The sequence below is a fragment of the Somniosus microcephalus genome, chromosome 26 (assembly GCF_052327205.1).
Source record: "Somniosus microcephalus isolate GS21.2 chromosome 26, FLI_Smic_1.0, whole genome shotgun sequence".
Lineage (NCBI taxonomy): Eukaryota > Metazoa > Chordata > Chondrichthyes > Squaliformes > Somniosidae > Somniosus > Somniosus microcephalus.
In genome coordinates, this window is record NC_141012.1 from 45,486,991 (window position 1) to 45,507,444 (window position 20,454).

General features: G+C 49.5%; 1 protein-coding gene across 1 annotated transcript in view; it reads right to left on the reverse strand.

Moving 5' to 3' along the window:
• Positions 1-16,243: 16,243 nt before the first annotated feature.
• The window catches only part of kirrel3a (kirre like nephrin family adhesion molecule 3a), a 164,702-nt gene continuing 160,491 nt past the window's right edge, over positions 16,244-20,454 (reverse strand). The window contains exons 10-11 of the mRNA XM_085968236.1: positions 19,836-19,922; positions 16,244-17,853 (exon numbers count right to left, since the gene is read on the reverse strand). Of these exons, the coding sequence (XP_085824362.1) occupies positions 17,413-17,853; positions 19,836-19,922 (528 nt within the window). The 3' untranslated portion in view covers positions 16,244-17,412. The remainder of the gene's footprint in view (positions 17,854-19,835; positions 19,923-20,454) is intronic.

Consider the following 20,454-nt stretch of genomic DNA (forward strand, 5'->3'; position numbering starts at 1 on the left):
TACCCATTCCCTCTCTCTCTATGGTCACATTCACTTAACTATTCAACCATGCAACCCTCACACTCCCTATCACTGTGATGCAATGACAACAACTTACAACACACTGGGAGGGCCCTTTGTCTCCTTCTAAGCATCTATGCTATGGATTCTCTACACTCACTCCTTCATTCTCATTCAAACTCCACTTGTGTCCCTCATTGCAGGAAAAGAGTGCCCACAATAAGAGGGAAAGAGCGAGGACAGGAGAAGGGCCACCCTCAGTAGCCCAGATCACCACCTCGGAGGAGGCGGCCCTGGAAATTGCCGGGATCGAGGAGGATTCCCAAGTGGGGGAGGGACAGACAGGCGCATCACAGCAAGCTGGTGACAGAATAGTTTGGCATCTCCCTCATTGACATTGCATGAGTGACTGATAATGATTCTGATGCTCTAACAGATTGACTTATGATCATCCGCACAATTCAATGTGCATGCAACCCAGCTATTCACAATATATATTAATGATCTAGACAAGGGAACTAGATGTAATATCTCCAAATTTGCAGATGACACAAAGCTGGGTGGGCGTGTGTGCTGTGAGGAGGATGCCAAGAAACTCTAGGATGATTTGGACAGGTTGGGTGATTGGGCAAAAGCATGGCAGATGCAATATAACGTGGATAAATGCGAGGTTATCCACTTTGGTGGCAAAAACAGGAAGGCAGATTATTATCTGAATGGCAATAGATTGGGAGAAGGGGAAGTGCAGCGAGACCTGGGTGTCCTTGTGCACCAGTCGCTGAAGGTAAGCATGCAGGTGCAGCAGGCGGTTAAGAAGGCAAATGGCATGTTGGCCTTCGTAGCAAGAGGGTTTGAGTACAGGAACAAGGATGTCTTGCTGCAGTTATACAGGGCCTTGGTGAGACCACATCTTGAGTATTGTGTGCAGTTTTGGTCGCCTTATCTGAGGAAGGATGTTCTTGCCATGGAAGGAGTTCAGAGAAGATTCACCAGGCTGATACCTGGGATGGCAGGAATGACGTATGAGGAGAGATTGGGTCGATTGGGCTTGTACTCGCTGGAGGTTAGTAGAATGAGAGGGGCTCTCATATAAAATTCTGACAGGACTGGACAGACTAGATGCAGGAAGGATGTTCCCGATGGTCGGGGAGTCCAGAACCAAGGGTCACAGTCTAAGGATAAGGGGTAGGGCATTTAGGACAGAAATGTGGAGGAATTTCTTCACCCAGAGAGTGGTGAACCTGTGGAATTCTCTACCACAGAAGGCAGCAGAAGGCATTAAATATATTCAAGAAGGAGTTGGATATATTTCTTAAGGCTAAAGGGATCAAGGGGTATGGGGAGAAAGCAGGGACTGGGTACTGAATTTGGATGATCAGCCATGATCGCATTGAATGGCGGAGCAGGCTCGAGGGGCCGAATGGCCTACTCCTGCTCCTATCTTCTATGTTTCTATGTTACCTCACATCTGTAACTCTTTCCTTTACTCCCCCACAGGACCATCGAGAGCCCCCGTCCCCACTGTCCAGGTGGAAGAACTTGAACTTCCAGACTCCTCAGAGGAAGCTGCAACATCTGAGGGCACAGCGTCAGCAGAATTAAGTGCACCCTGCACCAGCGCAGATACTCACACCTCGGTGGGACCTTCAGGACATAGAGTATCGTTGTCACCTGGTGTATCACAGCTCACAAGTGAGCATCAGCAGATGGTGAAGACAGGGACAGCAGTGGAGAGTCCTCGTCAGAGGGCGCAGGACTCTCCCAGCTCAGCTCAGCTGCATGTCGACCCTGTGCCTCCGGGTCCATCCAGAAGGAGAGCAGTGCTGGAACTCCAGGAACAGGTGCAGGAGTCTCTGGCAGGTTTTGTCTCCAGGGTCGCTGTGAGTGTGAAGCGAATGCAGGAGTCCATCGCTAACATGAGCAGAGCCTTTGTGGAGGCGTTGGCGCACGAACGCACCGCCACAGAAAGGATGGCAACCTCCTTGGAAAGGATGGCTACCTCCATGGTAAGGCTGGCTATCGTAGTCACTTGGGTGTAATGTTGTATTTAATTTTGAAAAGCCATCAGTTGCTTATTGTCATAAAAAATTCTGATGGCAAACTGTTGCAGTTGTGGCGTGTGTCATTTCGCTAATGGGACTTCCACATTGAGGGCTTAGGGCGACTTGCAATTGTCAGTATGGTGGTCAGAATGATAGGAATCTGTAGGTTCTTGGCCATTGTCGATGGTTTGATAAGAAGGTGCGAGGCAAAATTGTTTGATTGTGCAGGCTAAGCAAATCTGGCCAAGATGAGTGCGTCCCTTGCATCCCGGGCAGCAATGTAATTGCATGCTGGCGTCTTCTGGCCTGTGCAGCTTCAGGTGGGTGAGCAGCAGCTTGGTGCTCCTGTTGTTGCTGCTGCTGTTGGAGGTGCTGTTGTTCATGGTTCTGCTGCTGCCACGGCTGGTCTTTGTCCGAATCTGATGTCCAGGAGGAAAGGAAATAAATGGTTCCCATGCTTCTGGTATATGCCTCAGTTGAGGAAGCGTTCAGTCAAGGTGGGGAGAGGGGTTTCCCAGGAGGTCACACCGGAGATGGGTGTCAGGCTCCAAACTTCCACAACAATGGGTATGCCTGCTAAAAGTTCCCCCAGACCTGAGACAACAAAGTTCTGCCACCTGCAAATGATCATTGGTGAAAACTCCTTTTTAATGGTGGAGCTGCAGCTGTTAGTAAGCAATCCACTTGTGAGGCCGCCAGGATTCACTGGCGTGTTCCAGAGGAGGCGTGCAGGACGTGGGAAAAGTGGTAAAATCAGAAAGGCCTCTCAAAATGGGATTAGAGAGGCAATTAACTGGTTGTTAAGGGCCTTAAAGGCCTATCCCGCCTCTTGGAGGCAGGATGGAAATGGGTTCAGAAAACACGCATTTGGGAAAATTGCTCGGAGGCGGGATGGAGGCGGAATCAAGCCCGCCCGCCATTTTTTGCTATTTTACCACCTCACACGCCTCCAATCCCGCCTCCTCAGGCCTGACAAAATTGAGCCCTATGTGTCAGTGTCTGCAGGTGTGTGTGTCTATATAGATGTACAGGTGTGTTTCTCTTTGGATGTACAGGTGTGTGTCTATATGGGTTTACAGGTGTGTGTCTATATGGGTTTACAGGTGTGTCTATATGGGTTTACAGGTGTGTCTATATGGGTTTACAGGTGTGTCTATATGGGTTTACAGGTGTGTAACTAAATGGGCTTACAGGTGTGTGTCTATATGGTTGTACAGGTGATCCCGCCTCCATCCCGTCTCCGAGCAATTTTCCCAAATGTGTGTTTTCTGACCCCATTTCCATCCCGCCTTCAAGAGGCGGGATAGGCCCTTAAGGCCCTTAACAACCAGTTAAGTGCCTCTATAATCCCATTTTGAGAGGCCTTTCTGATTTTACCACTTTTCCCACGTCCTGCACGTCTCCTCTGGAACACACCAGTGAATCCTGGCGGCCTCACAAGTGGATTGCTTACTAACAGCTGCAGCTCCACCATTAAAAAGTAGTTTTCAGCAATCATCATTTGATCTCACAAAGGCCTTCGACACTGCGAACCATGAGGGATTATGGAGTGTCCTCCTCAAATTAGGCTGCCCTCAAAGGTTTGTCACTATACTCCGCCTGCTTCACGACGACATGCAAGCCGTGATCCTGACCAACGGTTCTGCCACAGACCCAATTCATGTACGAACCGGGGTCAAGCAATGCTGTGTCATCGCACCAACGCTCTTCTTGATCTTCCTTGCTGCAATGCTCCATCTCACCCTCAGTAAGCTCCCCACTGGAGTGGAGCTAATTTACAGAACAAACGGGAAACTGTTCAACCTCCATCTCCTCCAGTCCAGATCCAAGGTCGTCCCATCCCCTGTCATCGAATTACAGTATGCAGATGACGCCTGCGTCTGCGCTCACTCGGAGGTCGAACTCCAAACCATCGTCAACACCTTCACCGAAGTGTACGAGAGCATGGGCCTTACACTAGACATCTGTAAGACAAAGGTCCTCTACCAAGCTGCCCCCGCCACACAGTACTGCCCCCCGATTATCAAAATCCACGACAAGGCCTTGGACAACGTGGACCACTTTCCAAACCTCGGGAGCCTACTGTCAACAAGGGCAGACATCGACGACGAAGTCCAACACCGCCTTTAGTGTGCTAGTGCAGCCTTCGGTCACCTGAGGAAGAGAGTGTTTGAAGACCAGGACCTCAAACCCGGCACTAAGTTCATGGTCTACAGAGCAGCAGTGATACCTGCCCTGCTGTATGCCTCAGAGACATGGACCATGTACAGCAGGCACTTCAAAGCACTGGAGAGGCACCACCAACGCTGACTTCACAAGATCCTGCAAGTCCATCAGCAGGATAGGCGCATCAACGTCAGTGTCCTTGCTCAGGCCCACATCCCCAGCATCAAAGCTTTGACCACGCACGATCAGCTCCGATGGACGGGTCACATTGTCCGCATGCCCGATACGAGACTCCCAAAACAAGTGCTCTATTCGGAGCTCCACCACGGCAAGAGAGCCCCAGTTGGGCAGAGGAAACGCTTCAAGGACACCCTCAATGCCTCCTTGAAAAAGTGTAACATCTCCACCAACACCTGGGAATCCCTGGCGCAAGACCGCACAAAGTGGAGGAGAAGCATCCGGGAAGGCGCCGAACACCTCGAGTCTCTTCGCTGGGAGCAAGTGGAAGCCAAGCGCAGGCAGCGCAAGGAGCACACGTCAACCCAAGCACCCCACCCACCTGCCCCTTCAACCACCGTCTGCCCCACCTGTGACAGAGACTGTAGGTCCCGCATTGGACTCATCAGTCACCTGCAAACTCATTTTTAATGTGGAAGCAAGTCAGCCTCGGTTCCAAGGGACTGCCTAAGAGAGACTGCCTAAGAGTACAAGTGTGTGTCTATGTGGGTTTAAAGGTGTGTGTGTCTATATGGGTTTTAAGGTGTGTGTGTGTCTATATGGGTTTAAAGGAGTGTGTGCCTATATGGGTTTAAAGGTGTGTGTGTCTATATGGGTTTTAAGGTGTGCGTCTATATGGGTTTACAGGTGTGTGTTTATATGTGTTTACAGGTGTTTGCGGAAGAAGACGCAAAAAACCTCCCAGAAATAGTGGAGAACCAAGGGACTAGCGAGAATGAGAAACTGAAAGAAATTGGTATTAGTAAAAAATAATACTGGAGAAATAAATGGGACTGAAAGCCGATAAATCCCCTGGACCTGATGGCCTACATCCTAGGGTTTTGAAGAAGGTGGCTACAGAGATAGTGGGTGCATTGGTTGTCACCTTCCAAAATTCCATAGATTCTGGAACGGTTCCCGTGGATTGGAAGGTAGCGAATGTAACCCCACTATTTAAGAAAGGAGGGAGAGAGAAAACGGGGAACTACAGACCAATTAGTCTGACATCAGTAGTAGGGAAAATGTTAGAATCTATTATTAAGGACATGGTAACAGGGCACTTAGAAAATAATAATAGAATTGGGCAGAGTCAACACGGATTTATGAAAGGGAAATTGTGTTTGACAAATCTGTTAAGAGTTTTTTGAGGTTGTAACTAGCAGAATAGATAAGGGGGAACCAGTGGATGTGGTGTATTTGGATTTTCAGAAGGCATTCGATAAGGTGCCACACAAGAGGTTCTTAAACAAAATTAGGGCTCATGGGATTGGGGGTAATATACTAACATGGATTGAGGATTGGTTAACGGACAGAACACAGAGAGTAGGAATAAACGGGTCATTTTCAGGTTGACAGGTTGTAACTAGTGGGGTGTCGCAAGGATCAGTGCTTGGGCCTCAGTTATTCACAATCTACATCAATGATTTGGATGAGGGGACCAAGTGTAATATATCCAAGTTTGCTGATGATACAAAGCTGGGTGGGAATGTAAGTTGTGAGGAGGATGCAAAGAGGATATAGACAGGCTAAGTGAATGGGCAAGAACATGGCAAATGGAATATAATGTGGAGAAATGTGAAGTTATCCACTTTGGCAGGAAAAATGGAAAAGCAGAGTATTTTTTAAATGGTGAGAGATTGGGAAATGTTGGTGTTCAGAGGGACCCGGGTGTCCTTGTAAATGAATCACTGAAAGTTAACATGCAGGAACAGCAAGCAATTTGGAAAGTAAATGGTATGTTGGCCTTTATTACAAGATGATTTGAGTATAAGAGTAAAGACGTCTTACTGCAATTATATAGGGCCCTGGTGAGACCACACCTGGAGTATTGTGTACAGTTTTGGTCTCCTTACCTAAGGAAGGATATACTTGCCATAGAAGGAGTGCAACGAAGGTTCACCAGACTGATTCCTGGGATGGGTGGATTGTCCTATGAGGAGAGACTGAGTAGACTAGGCCTATATTCTCTAGAGTTTAGAAGAATGAGAGGTGATCTCATTGAAACATACAAAATTCTTACAGGGCCTGACAGGGTAGATGCAGGGAGGATGTTTCCCCTGGCTGGGGAGTCTAGAACCAGGGGTCACAGTCTCAGAATAAGGGGTCGGCCATTTAGGCCTGAGATGAGGAGAAATTTCTTCACTCAGAGGGCGGTGAATCTTTGGAATTCTCTACCCCAGAGGGCTGTGGAGGCTCAGTCGTTGAGTATATTCAAGACAGAGATTGATACATTTTTGAATATTAAGGGAATCAAGGGATATGGGGATAGTGCAGGAAAGTGGAGATGAGGTAGAAGATCAGCCATGATCTTATTGAATGGCGGAGCAGGCTCGATGGGCCGAATGGCCTACTGGTGCTCCTATTTTTTATATTATGTGTGTCTGTATGGGTTTACAGGGGTGTATGTGAGTCTATGTGGACGTACGGGTGTGTGTGTGCCATTCCCTCCATCAACATTATTGTTTCTGAACTCTTCTTACAGTTTATAAAACCCAAACTTGCTGTTCCATATCAATAACTTAATTTACCTTGTTTGCTTTCCCTAACTCTTCTTCCTTGCTGTTGTGTTGTAGTGCATGTGTTGGATCTTTGCCTGGCCTTCTCTTTGCAAAGCTTTCCTATCCGAGAGCAAAGGGATTTGTATCTCCAAGTACACTAATAACTAAAAGCTAGAGTATAGGTAGTAAAACTAATCAAAAAGGCGAAGGGAATGTTGGCCTTTATTTCAAGGTTCTGGAATACAAATGGGCTGAAGTGATGCTTCAGTTGTACAGAGCCTTGGTCAAACCCCATCTTGGTCAGAGCACTACGTTCAGTTCTGGACACCACCCCTCAGGAAGGATATATTGGCCTTGCAGGGGGTGCAGCGCAGATTCACCAGAATGATACCGGGGGTTAAAGGGTTAAATATAAATACAGATTGCATAAACTTTGCTTATATTCCCTTGAGTTTAAAAGTGTGAGTGATGATCTAATTAGGGTTGCCAACTCTGGTTGGAGTCATTCCTGGAGGTTTGATCACGTGACACTTGATAATGTTACGTCTACAAATGTTACTGCATTTACTTTATAACGGCTGGGTCCCCTGTTGTTGAGAATCTTTGTTCGTGGTTTCGTGTCAGCAGCTGTTGTGTGAGAAGTTCCGAGAACCAGGAGGCCTCCCGTGAGCAGGGGAAGAGGGCAAACCAGAGGTGGGAGGGACTCCTGTAACTGATAATAACTCACTGAAGTTGCACCAATAACTAATAGTAATACTGGTAACACTCAGATTCACCTCATAACCAACAGTAATGCAATAATTCACTGATAGTCTATATGCAACTGGTAGTAATAGGTGTAATGTGCCGATATCCTACCTGTAACTAGTAGTAATCCTGTAACCCACTGATAACTGCAGCCAGAATCCCCCTGCACTGCACAAGGTGAGGTCAGGCTCCCTGGTCGATGTGACTTTAACAGGCCCGATCTCGCTCCCGATCCACTTGGATTCTGGTTTGGACTCCGGTTCCGTGTGAAGGCGACACTTCTGAACCGGGAGCCTCAGTCAGAACCGATCTGTACTTGGACTTCACACGTCAAACCCGGGCGGTACAGACCGACCTGAACCAAACCGAGAGATCGCACAAAGGTCAGCGGGCTCGGTGTTTGGGGCACTTCTCACAGGGCACGTTGTCCTAAACTTAGCTCAGCACCGACAATTCTAAACCACTCCCAAAGCTCAGGCTCATTAAAGGAGAGTTTTCATAGAATTATAGAAATAACAGCACAGGAGGAGACCACTCAACCCCCGGGGCTGGCGCTCTCTCCCGCAACCCCATTCCCCCCAGATCCTTTTATATTCCTTCTTTTCAAATACGATCCCATTTCCTTTTACATGATGGTCTAGTCTCTACCTCAATAGCTACTTGTGCTGAACCATCCCATGGTCAACGATGAGACATGAATCTCCCGGGCACCGTTGCAAGCTGCCTGGGCGAACTTTGCTCTTTAAATTTCTCACTAGGGCAGCGCTGGTGCTACCCCTACCCCACCCCCGGCTCTGTGATGTCACCAGTTGCAGCCACACCGCCGTAGACAGCCGACACCCGCTTAACGTGACCAGAAACAGGGTTGGCTATGGCGAAACAGCCAGGAGTCATGGGGAGGGGAGGAAGAGAGAGACGGAGCGGGAGAAGTGCGGGGCTGGGTTGGAAGATAGGGGGCAAGGGGTTTAAGCTCTAAGGCAGGGGGTGGGGGAAAGAGTGACAGCAGACTGGGCATCGAGGGAGAGGGAGACTGGGGGCTGGGGCTCGGGGAAGAGAAGGACACTGGTGCATGGTGGTCTGGAGATGGGGCTTGGGGAGAGAGGGACACTGGTGAATGGGGGTCAGGAGATGGGGCTCAGGGGGAGAGAGACTGGGGGCTGGGGCTCGGGGAAGAGAGGGACACTGGTGAATGGGGGTCAGGAGATGGGGCTCAGGGGGAGAGAGACTGGGGACTGGGGCTCGGGAGACACTGGGGAATGGGGTGGGTGTGGGTCCCAGCATTTCCTGCAGAGCTGGGATCAGGAGCAGTAACAAGGTGGTGAGTGGGAGTGATGCAGAGGGAGGAGCAGCCAGTAAAGGGGCGAGTGAAACCTGGGGAGCTCACACTGGGTAAACAGTGAAAGACTGCTTCCACTGGTGGGTGAATGGGGAACAAGGGGGCGAAGACTGAGGATTCTTACCGGAAGAATCAAGGGGGAAGAAAGGATTTTGCAATGAAGGCAGCTTGGCAATTCCAGATCTAATCGAAATATTTAAAATGATAAAGGGATTCGATGGCGTAGATACAAAGAAGCTATTTCCTCTGTTTGAGATTCCAAAACAAGGGGACACAATCTTCAAATTAGAGCTCGGCCATCTAGTAATGAAATTGTGAAGTATTTTTCACACTAAGGCTGGTAGAAATCTGGAACTCAATCCCCCAAAAGGCTGACCATGCTGAGTGTCAATTGGAGCTTTCGAGACTGCGATTGATCGATTTTAGTTGGGTAAGGGTATGGAGCAAAGCGGGTAAATGGAGTTCAGGTACAGATCAACCATGATCTAATTGAATGGTGAAGCAGACTCAAGGGGCTGAACGGGCTCCTCCTGACATTTCTTAATGGGAAGCATCATTAGAAATGTTGGTTTTGTGATTGGCTAGAGAGCACTTGGGCTTCCGAGCAGGTACTTCAGAAAGCAACAGCATTCCTTGACTTTCAAAAGAGAATTGGATATATACTTGAAAAGGAAAACATTTCATGGTTATGGGGATAGAGCAGGGGACTGGGACTCATTGGATAGCTCTGGTACAGACACGATGGGCCGAATGGTCTCCTTCTGTGCTGTAAGATTCTATGTGAAATCTCCCATCTGAAAGGATATCCTGATTTTTCTCTCAGATACTGACTGACCGGCTGTATAATCTTTGCATTCCTGTGTTTTTTTAATATTTAATTATGATAAATTTCTATTCCCTGTTTATTTCTGGATTAAGATGGCAGTAGGTATTCTGTCAATCAGAATATTAAACATCACCAGAGAAAACACTGTAAAACCTCTAGGTACAAATTTTTCAGTGAAACTTACAGCATAATATGGCTTTATATTTATTATTGAAGGTCTTTGAATTTTAATAATACATTATACTATTTTAAATCATAAATTTCTCCCTCAGTAATGAGATACAATCCTCTCTTTCTTTAAGGTTGAGGCCTGGAAGCAGGTCTTCAAATAACCCCCAGGAGGAACAGGGAGGGTTGCTAAGTTCAAAGTTCATCTGGTGACCTGAACAGGGCCTTCTAGTGACAGGACCATCCTCCTCCCCTCTCTCTCTCCCTCAGAAAAGGTGCAAGAGGTAAGCGAGGTCAGAGCCAGAAAGTTAGGGCTATCCTGTTAGAGCAAACTGATTGTCATTCCATTGGGGAAGGGGGGAAGGACAAGCTGTTAAGAGGGATAGGTGCTGGGTCTGAGAGATCAAAGATGGCAGAGAAAATTTGACCTCAGTTTGGTTAATTAAGTGCTCAAATCAGTGTCATTTCACAACACAGTGGAACTCTGAGCCAGGGCACCCTGGAGTGATGGGGTTCAGACTCCATGATGCTGAGTTTCTGATCCCGTCTGTAGTACTGTGGGGCAGTACCAATTGGAGGATGGGGTGGTGGGGGGAGGACAAAAGCAGGTGGCAGAGGCCTGGGTGCACTAAATGGGCAGATTAAAGGTGGTAATATGAGAAAATTGAACTTTTGCAGACCCTCAAAAGAAGCAGCATATTTGGTTTGTGCCATATTGGGGGTTTCACAGTCCTCTCAGGAATAAAAGTGCTAATTTTGGCATGCAAGCCATAAATTCATTAAACTGCATATACTAAAGAGCCCAACTCAGCAGCGCATATCTCCACAGCAACTTGATAGGACTCCCAGGGTATTCTGGGAACCAGGGAAAGCCATATTGATAAATGGTTCCATGGGACAGTTAAACCGTAATCACAGTGATGCAATTTGGCAGATTGTCTTCTGCTTCTTGTCGAATGTAGTTTGTGAGCACAGAGCCATGTATTATGTTTCTTTTTAGACATTTGGGTGTCAACAGAAATGTTTCACACATTCCACCATTTGCATAATTTATTCACATTTTATCTTTACTGATTTAGTGCACAAAAAGCAAACGCAGTTAAACTCACTGGGACCACAGGCACAGAACGTAACCCTTCTGAAGGGGAAGGTGAGTATGGGGATACACTTTTTGTTCCAAGTGCTCTCCCATTTCATGGAAGAAGTAATAGTTTGAGCAGAGCTTTTGTGAAATGTTTAGTTTCATTACTGGCACACAGACTCTTGAGCCAGGTCTCCCTTCACTTCGGGGAGAGAGGCACACCTTGTCAGGTACTTGCATAGTAAGCGCTTGTAGCGATTACACTCCGATGTCTTCTCTTGAATTGCGTTTATTATTCCTTAGGAGGACAGGAAGATTCCAGAGGGCCTTGGAAATCTAAAGCAGCTGGTTACGACCACACCGATTTGAGTGTCTTTTCAGACACAACAACACTCTAGAAGGATAAGGGGTAAGTCATTTAGGACAGAGATGAGGAGGAATTTCTTCACCCAGAGAGTGGTGAACCTGTGGAATTCTCTACCACAGAAGGCAGTTGAGGCCAATTCATTAAATATATTCAAGAAGGGGTTGGATATATTTTTTAAGGCTAAAGGAATCAAGGGATATGGGGAGAAGGCAGGGACAGGGTACTGAATTTGGATGATCAGCCATGATCTCATTGAATGGCGGAGCAGGCTCGAGGGGCCGAATGGCCTACTCCTGCTCCTATCTTCTATGTTTCTAGAAGGCCAACTTTAACTCCCGGTGAGAAAGAAAGACTTGCATTTATATAGCCCCTTTCACAACGTCCCAATGTGCTTTACAGCCAATGAAGTACTGTTGTAATGCAGGAAACGTGGCAGCCAATTTGCGCACAGCAAGCTCCCACAAACAGCAATGTGATAATGACCAGATAATCTGTTTTTAGTGATGTTGATTTGAGGGATAAATATTGGCCCAGGACACCGGAGATAAATCCGCTGCTCTTCTTCGAAATCGTGCCATGGAATTTTTTACGTCCACCGGTTTAACCTTTCATCTGAAAGTCGGCACCACCGACAGTGCAGCACTCCCTCAGTACTGCACTGGGACTGTCTGCCTAGATTTTTGTGCTCAACTCTCTGGAGTGGGACTTGAACCCACAACCTTCTGACTCAGAGGTGAGAGTGCTGCCCACTGAGACACAGCTGACAGGGTCGACAATCCTGCACAGGAGTCTTTGTCGTATTCCTGGATGATTTTGCCGGCCAGACCTCGTTTGAATGGCGCTGGGCAACTGCTTGCCCGTTTTGGGCAGAAAGTGGCAGCTGGTTGATTGGCGGGGCAGGATGAAAATCGGGCGGCACGGAGGCTGGGTGACGGCAGCGAGAGAAGGCCGTCGGCAGGAAGTTATGTCCGGAAGGGGGAGTGTTCCCAGGTTCGAGGAAGGGGGCGAGCCCGGGGTAGCAGAGGAACGATTCACCTTGTGGGACCCTGCTCATCCTGCAAGGTTTTTCACTGACCTTAGCTGGGTCTTGTTGCCCTTCCGACTGCTTTACCTGGCGGGGTGACCACGGTCAGCTCCCCCCCCCTCAGGATTGGGCTAAAACCCCAGCCGGGGTCCCACGTGCGTCGCGGGACCCCGATTTACATTTACTAATGAGGTTCCCACCTGGGGGTCCAACAGGAGCCTCGACCGCCACCAAAACCAGCGGGCGTCAAAATGGGGAATCGGCGGGAACGGAGCAGGAAATGGAGCCGCGGTATTTTAACTGCTCCCCCACTCTTTTCCCATTACTCAGGGAGGGTTAAAATTGGCCCTTAGGCTGAGGATGCAGATGTTCCCTATGGAGCCGATCCAGGAGGCACAAGGATGCTCCCCATTAGTGACATCACTGAAGAGGCCTAGCAGGGAATGGGACCTGACCCGAGGCTGTCCATGCCAGTGATAATACTCACATTCTTTCAAAAGCTTCAGTCTGGCGACTATTTTTGCATGTGAAATGGTGGAGTACTTTGGATACTTGGCTTTTCCTCCCCTTTTTACATTTGTTGAAATGAGTTGTGTTGTGCACGTCAGAGCACGTCAGTGTCCCTGATGTACACCCCCTGATTGTCAAATTAGAGCAATTGCTAGGGACCTGATTGAAGAAGGCCCCAACCTCTGGATTTCCTGCCTAGAGTCAAGGACTCCTATTGTTCGGCCATATTTGAGTGCACACTGGCAATTTCCTCTCTCTCAAAAACAAACCATTCTGTTTTAAAATCATTTCAAAAATTGTTATAAAAATGCATTATCTGCAATCAATACACCACATATTTTGTTCACAAGTTCTTAAAGTTTCATGGCATTGTGGTACCTAATCTATGAACACGTATGGCAGCTGAGTTGCCCACATATTAGTCTGAATAATATGGTGTGCTGTGAAAGACCCTTACTGTTCCACCATATTGGAATGTTACACTGTGGCCTACTGAGGGTGATTAGGAAGCACAAATGTAAAACAAACATCTTGGGGTGGCGGGGGGAGGGGCGGGGGGAAACAACACTTAAATTCTGTGAAACACTGTAAACTAGGATAAAAAGTTATTTACAACTTTTGTACACATTTTCCCATGTTCTGTCACGTGCTGTCACAGCAGCTCACATCTGTGACTGATGCAAAGCATTTCACTTTCCAACTGCATTTAAACTTCACTTTTAAAAGGAGACAATGTAAAAGAGAACAGCCCAGTATCTGAGTGTACTGGGGGCTGGGATCACAAGGCCCAGTATCTGAGTGTACAGGGGGCTGGGATCACAGCCCAGTATCTGAGTGTACAGGAGGCTGGGATCACAGGGCCCAGTATCTGAGTGTACAGGAGGCTGGGATCACAGCCCAGTATCTGAGTGTACAGGGGGCTGCGATCACAGGGCCCAGTATCTGAGTGTACTGGGGGCTGGGATCACAGGGCCCAGTATCTGAGTGTACAGGGGGCTGGGATCACAGGGCCCAGTATCTGAGTGTACAGGGGGCTGGGATCACAGGGCCCAGTATCTGAGTGTACAGGAGGCTGGGATCACAGCCCAGTATCTAAGTGTACAGGAGGCTGGGATCACAGGGCCCAGTATCTGAGTGTACTGGGGGCTGGGATCACAGGGCCCAGTATCTGAGTGTACAGGGGGCTGGGATCACAGCCCAGTTTCTGAGTGTACAGGGGGCTGGGATCACAGGGCCCAGTACCTGAGTGTACAGGAGGCTGGGATCACAGCCCAGTATCTGAGTGTACAGGGGGCTGGGATCACAGGGCCCAGTATCTGAGTGTACTGGGGGCTGGGATCACAGGGCCTAGTATCTGAGTGTACAGGGGGCTGGGATCACAGGGCCCAGTATCTGAGTGTACAGGAGGCTGGGATCACAGGGCCCAGTATCTGAGTGTACAGGAGGTTGGGATCACAGGACCCAGTACCTGAGTGTACTGGGGGCTGGGATCACAGGGCCCAGTATCTCAGTGTACAGGAGGCTGGGATCACAGGGCCCAGTATCTGAGTGTACAGGGGGCTGGGATCACAGGGCCCAGTATCTGAGTGTACAGGAGGCTGGGATCACAGCCCAGTATCTGAGTGTGCAGGGGGCTGGGATCACAGGGCTCAGTATCTGAGTGCACAGGAGGCTGGGATCACAGGGCCCAGTATCTGAGTGTACTGGGGGCTGGGATCACAGCCCAGTATCTGAGTGTACAGGGGGCTGGGATCACAGGGCCCAGTATCTGTGTGTACAGGAGGCTGGGATCACAGGGCCCAGTATCTGAGTGTACAGGAGGCTGGGATCACAGGGCCCAGTATCTGAGTGTACAGGGGGCTGGGATCACAGGGCCCAGTATCTGAGTGTACAGGAGGCTGGGATCACAGGGCCCAGTATCTGAGTGTACAGGAGGCTGGGATCACAGGGCCCAGTACCTGAGTGTACAGGGGGCTGGGATCACAGGGCCCAGTATCTGAGTGTACAGGGGGCTGGGATCACAGCCCAGTTTCTGAGTGTACAGGAGGCTGGGATCACAGGGCCCAGTATCTGAGTGTACAGGAGGCTGGGATCACAGGGCCCAGTATCTAAGTGTACAGGAGGCTGGGATCACAGGGCCCAGTATCTGAGTGTACAGGGGGCTGGGATCACAGGGCCCAGTATCTGAGTGTACAGGAGGCTGGGATCACAGGGCCCAGTACCTGAGTGTACAGGGGGCTGGGATCACAGGGCCCAGTATCTGAGTGTACAGGGGGCTGGGATCACAGCCCAGTTTCTGAGTGTACAGGAGGCTGGGATCACAGGGCCCAGCATCTGAGTGTACAGGAGGCTGGGATCACAGGGCCCAGTATCTAAGTGTACAGGAGGCTGGGATCACAGGGCCCAGTATCTGAGTGTACAGGGGGCTGGGATCACAGGGCCCAGTATCTGAGTGTACAGGAGGCTGGGATCACAGGGCCCAGTATCTGAGTGTACAGGGGGCTGGGATCACAGGGCCCAGTATCTGAGTGTACAGGAGGCTGGGATCACAGGGCCCAGTATCTGAGTGTACAGGGGGCTGGGATCACAGGGCTCAGTATCTGAGTGCACAGGAGGCTGGGATCACAGGGCCCAGTATCTGAGTGTACAGGAGGCTGAGATCACAGGGCCCAGTATCTGAGTGTACAGGAGGCTGGGATCACAGGGCCCAGTATCTGAGTGTACAGGGGGCTGGGATCACAGGGCCCAGTATCTGTGTGTACAGGGGGCTGGGATCACAGGGCCCAGTATCTGAGTGTACAGGAGGCTGAGATCACAGGGCCCAGTATCTGAGTGTACAGGAGGCTGGGATCACAGGGCCCAGTATCTGAGTGTACAGGAGGCTGGGATCACAGGGCCCAGTATCTGTGTGTACAGGGGGCTGGGATCACAGGGCCCAGTACCTGAGTGCACAGGGGGCTGGGATCACAGCCCATATCTGAGTGTACAGGGGGCTGGGATCACAGCCCAGTATCCGAGTGTACAGGAGGCTGGGATCTCAGGGCCCAGTATCTGAGTGTACAGGGGGCTGGGATCACAGGGCCCAGTATCTGAGTGTACAGGGAGCTTGGATCACAGGGCTCAGTATCTGAGTGTACAGGAGGCTGGGATCACAGGGCCCAGAATCTGAGTGTACAGGGAGCTTGGATCACAGGGCCCAGTATCTGAGTGTACTGGGGGCTGGGATCACAGGGCCCAGTATCTGAGTGTACTGGGGGCTGGGATCACAGGGCCCAGTATCTGAGTGTACAGGAGGCTGGGATCACAGGGCCCAGTATCTAAGTGTACAGGGGCTGGGCTCCCATTCAGTGGCCCAGTATTTGCATCACACTTGACGCCCGTCACGATGCAGAGTAAATGTGCTTTTCTCTGTAGTGCTGCCCCAATGAGGTGAGGGAGGCTGTAACTGGAAGGCAGCAGGAGGAGGCAGACAGAACAGGGGGCAAGGGAGGGTCAAGAAAAGAACTGAATTTTGCAACTAGAATGGCTTTGGCTGAACATTCAATTTAGAACTTGCCGTATAAGAGGCAGGAAGACCTAGAACACATTTCTCCTCCTCTCGCCCTGCTCCCCTGCCCCCTTCCAGGTGTGTTTGAGGAAAGCCTGAAGCTCACACACATTGAGCTCTGTCCCCATCACTCTGGGTGAACACTGATTACGGTGCAGAGGCTGGTGTACGGGTGAACAAACCCTGTATCAGTGCAGGTCACCGGTTCAATATGTTCCCTGCCCAACCTATCAATGGATGATATCTGGTGACCCCCAAGCCCCTGAAATCACCAAAAGCAGCCAATAGGTGCAGCTGCCAGTGGGCTAGATGGGAGGTAGATTCCTGCCCTAACAACCAGAAGGCCATTGAACCTGACGGAACTGATCCAAACTGGCAATGGTGGAGGGGTTGAGAGACAGGGTCAGGAGTTCAGTCCGGCATTGAGGGTATAAACATTTCAAGGCCACCACTTGGCCGATCCTTGACCAGATGTACTCTCCTTCCTTTATTGAAGAGAATGTTGGTGATGTCCTTGTAGAACTGGGCCCGTTTGATTTGCCTGTCACTGACTGACTATCATACCTCAGTAAGATTTCATCAAACGATCAACATAGCCACAAAAGGACCCCGTCCCACCGGCCATGGGTTCAGGCCAGTACTTGGGGTCACAGGTGAAAGGATATGTGAGAATGGAGTCTATCATAGTTCTGACGCCCAGACTACTCGGCGTCGCAATGGCGCAGTTCCAAATTGATGGGAGCTTGGGGAACTTGGCCTACGATGACTCCACCTTAAAAGGAAGTGTCCTGTTCAAGGCTCCGCCTTCAGGGAAAGCACAAGAGCAGAAATGTCGGCCATAGAGTTGGGCCTTGATGGTGCCAGGTTGCCCTCAGTCCGGGGGTTTAGACATGGGTCTGCATCCGTCTCTGCAGTGGTCGCGTTAAATCTGAGTTCTGGGAGGATGAGTGGGAGTAGTGGGAGGAGGCCGAGGCCTTGCTGGCCTCGTCGAACTGGACCGAGCTGTCCTGCTTGCTGTTGCTGCTGACGCTGCTGTTGCACTGGTTGTCCAGGAAGGAGTTGCTGTCGCTCATGGAGCCTCGCTGGTACTCCCGCTCGCACAGCTCGATGGAGCTGCTGCCATTGCCCAGCACGAAGCGCTGCCCGTACTCGTACATGCGGTTGGCCGCGCTCAGCTGCGTGTAGAGGGTGGAGAAGGACATGCCCGTGGGCACCCGCTGCTTCACGCTGGGCCTCTGGTCGGGCGGGCATCCCACGGTGACGGTGTTGGCAGCTGGCCGTAGGTCTGGGAATGTGTGGACGCTGTAATAACCATTGGTGGGATCCTGCAAGGAAAGGGAAACGGTGCTGTTAAGAACAAATCCTGGTTTTAGCCAGTTTGGTTGCCCTTTGAGGGAGTATTAAATCCTTTCAGCAAAAATAAAGGTCTAATTTTACAAGGGTGAGCACAAAGGGACTGATAATACAAGGCCAGGTGTCCATTGTGCTGACGGGCATTGGTTACCAGACTTCAGTTAATTGGGCAAAGAAACCAAAAGTCTACACTAGGCCCAGTTTATCTAGCCTTCCACAGTGCAGGTGGTGAGTGCAGAGCATGCTGGGGATCTGCGCATTGAGAACTTGCATTTTTCTAGCTCCTTTTATCTCAGGACGTCCCAAAGTGCTTCACAGCCAAGGAAGTGCTTTTGAAGTGTAGTCACCATTATAATGTGGGGAAATACAGCAGCCATTTTATGTACAGCAAGGTGCCACAAACAGCGATGTGATAATGGCCAGATAATCTGTTTTTGTTGCTGTTGCTTGAAGATAATTGTTAGTCTTATTAAGGCCCTTTTTAAAATTGTAATTAGTCTGTCAGTTCCTGTTACATGAGGCACTGGAAGGGATGACCGATAGAAAAGTTTTTATTTGGGTTGTTCTGACCCCTTCACTCGTGCGGCCCTGCTTATCTCCTACTCAATCTTTGGGCCTCAAGAAGGCTGATTTTCCTCTAGTCTCATGTGACATCATTAAACAGATTATCTGGTCACTGTGGGAGCTTGCTGTGCGCAAATTGGCTGCTACTTTTCCTACATTACAACAGTGACTACGCTTCAAAAGTACTTCATTGGCTGTAAAGCACTTTGGGACGTCCTGAGGTCGTGAAAGGCGCTCTATAAATACAAGTCTTTCTTTTTTTTCCTTTTTTTCTTTTCAAGACTGAGATCGATAGAGTTTTGTTGGGTAACGGTAAGGGTATCAAGGGATATGGAGCTAAAGTGGGTAAATGGGGTTGAGGTACAGATCAGCCTTGATCTAATTGAATGGCGGAACCGGTTGGAGGGGCTGAATGGCCTACTCCTGTTGCTATGTTCTTTTTCACTCCTCCACTCACCAAAAATAGAAGGACCTTTCTTCACTGGTTCTCCTGTCCCTGTGAACAAAGTGCTCCCCCAAGGCACCCTGAGCCGTGCCCTAGGAGCAACATTTAAATATTATAATGAGCTGACTTGGCGTTATGGGGGTGGGGTCAGGAGTGTGCCTGGAGCAGCCAGAAATACCTCATCAGTGCCAAGTGTGCTGAGACCCTCCACCCTGCCCTTGTTCTACACAAGTCTTTCCCTCCCCACCCCAGCCTGCCCCCTCTTTCACCTGCTTGATAAAAGGTACTGGACACACAATTGGCTAAGGTTGTGTAATGGAGTGAGGCTTATCACTCGGCTCCACTCAAGTTAACAGTCAGCCAGAAAGAACAGACCAAGAGTCAAGTCACCTCAGTCTTTGACTTTGTTGAGTCTGGTAAGACAAGACCCGTAAGTTAAACGTTTTCAATCATGTCTATTATATTTTTGAGTTTTGAATTCGAAGCATTAACTTTGAAGCAATTGGTGCCGATGCCTGAAGATTGTGATTGGGGCGGCGGCGGGGTGGGGGGGGGGGGTGCGGAGGGGGAGGTGGACCTGAGTTGTCCTATCTTCTGGCTCCATATGTCTTCAGGAAGTTCTCAAAACTCCCGCAAACCCTCCAATTCTGCTCCAAGCCCCAATGCCTTGGAAGGGGGGGGTCGCTTCATTTGGACACCCAGCTGCAAAGAAAGTGAGGTGGGAGGGGCAGGGACACCCATCCTGCCTCATTCACATAATGCAAGCCCAGCCCCGCCCACTTGGAACATCTGGAAATCCCATGTCAGGTCTCCACACCCATTTCCTCTTCCTTGTGTCTGGGATAGTGGTCCTATGATGGCAACTACAGTAGAGTTTATATTAAAATATATTGGAGAACTGAAAGTACTTTGAGCACTAGGAAATCTATTGGAAGATCTTCGAACCTTGATGTGCTGATATTCCTTCTCTTCTTCCTTAAGGACTTCCAGCTGCTTCAGCACAGGATCCTGCTCAAACTCTCCTCTGTCGATCTGTAAACAACACACAATCATCATCATCCCTCTTCCCTCTCACCTTCCCCCACCCCCATTACATAAGAACATAAGAAGTAGGAGCAGGAGTAGGCCATACGGCCCCTCGGGCCTGCTCCGCCATTCAATAGGATCATGGCTGATCCGAACCTAGACTCACGTCCACTTCCCTGCCCGCTCCCCGTAACCCCATTCATCCACAGCCAAGTATTTGTAGGAAGGTAAGAAGAGTAGAAAAACAGAATTTTTTTAAATGGTGAGAAACTTAAATGCTGGTGTTCAGGGAGATTTACGTGTTCTCATACAGGAAACACAGAAAGTTAGCTTACAGGCAATTTGGAAGGCAAATGGCATGTTGGCCTTTATTGCAAGGGGGTTGGAGTGCAAGAGTAAGGAAGTCTTACTACAATTGTACAGGGCTTTGGTGAGACCACACCTGGAGTACTGGGCACAGTTTTGGTCTCCTTATATAAGGAAGGATACACTTGCCTTAGAGGTGGTGCAAAGGAGGTTCACGAGATTAATTCCTGGG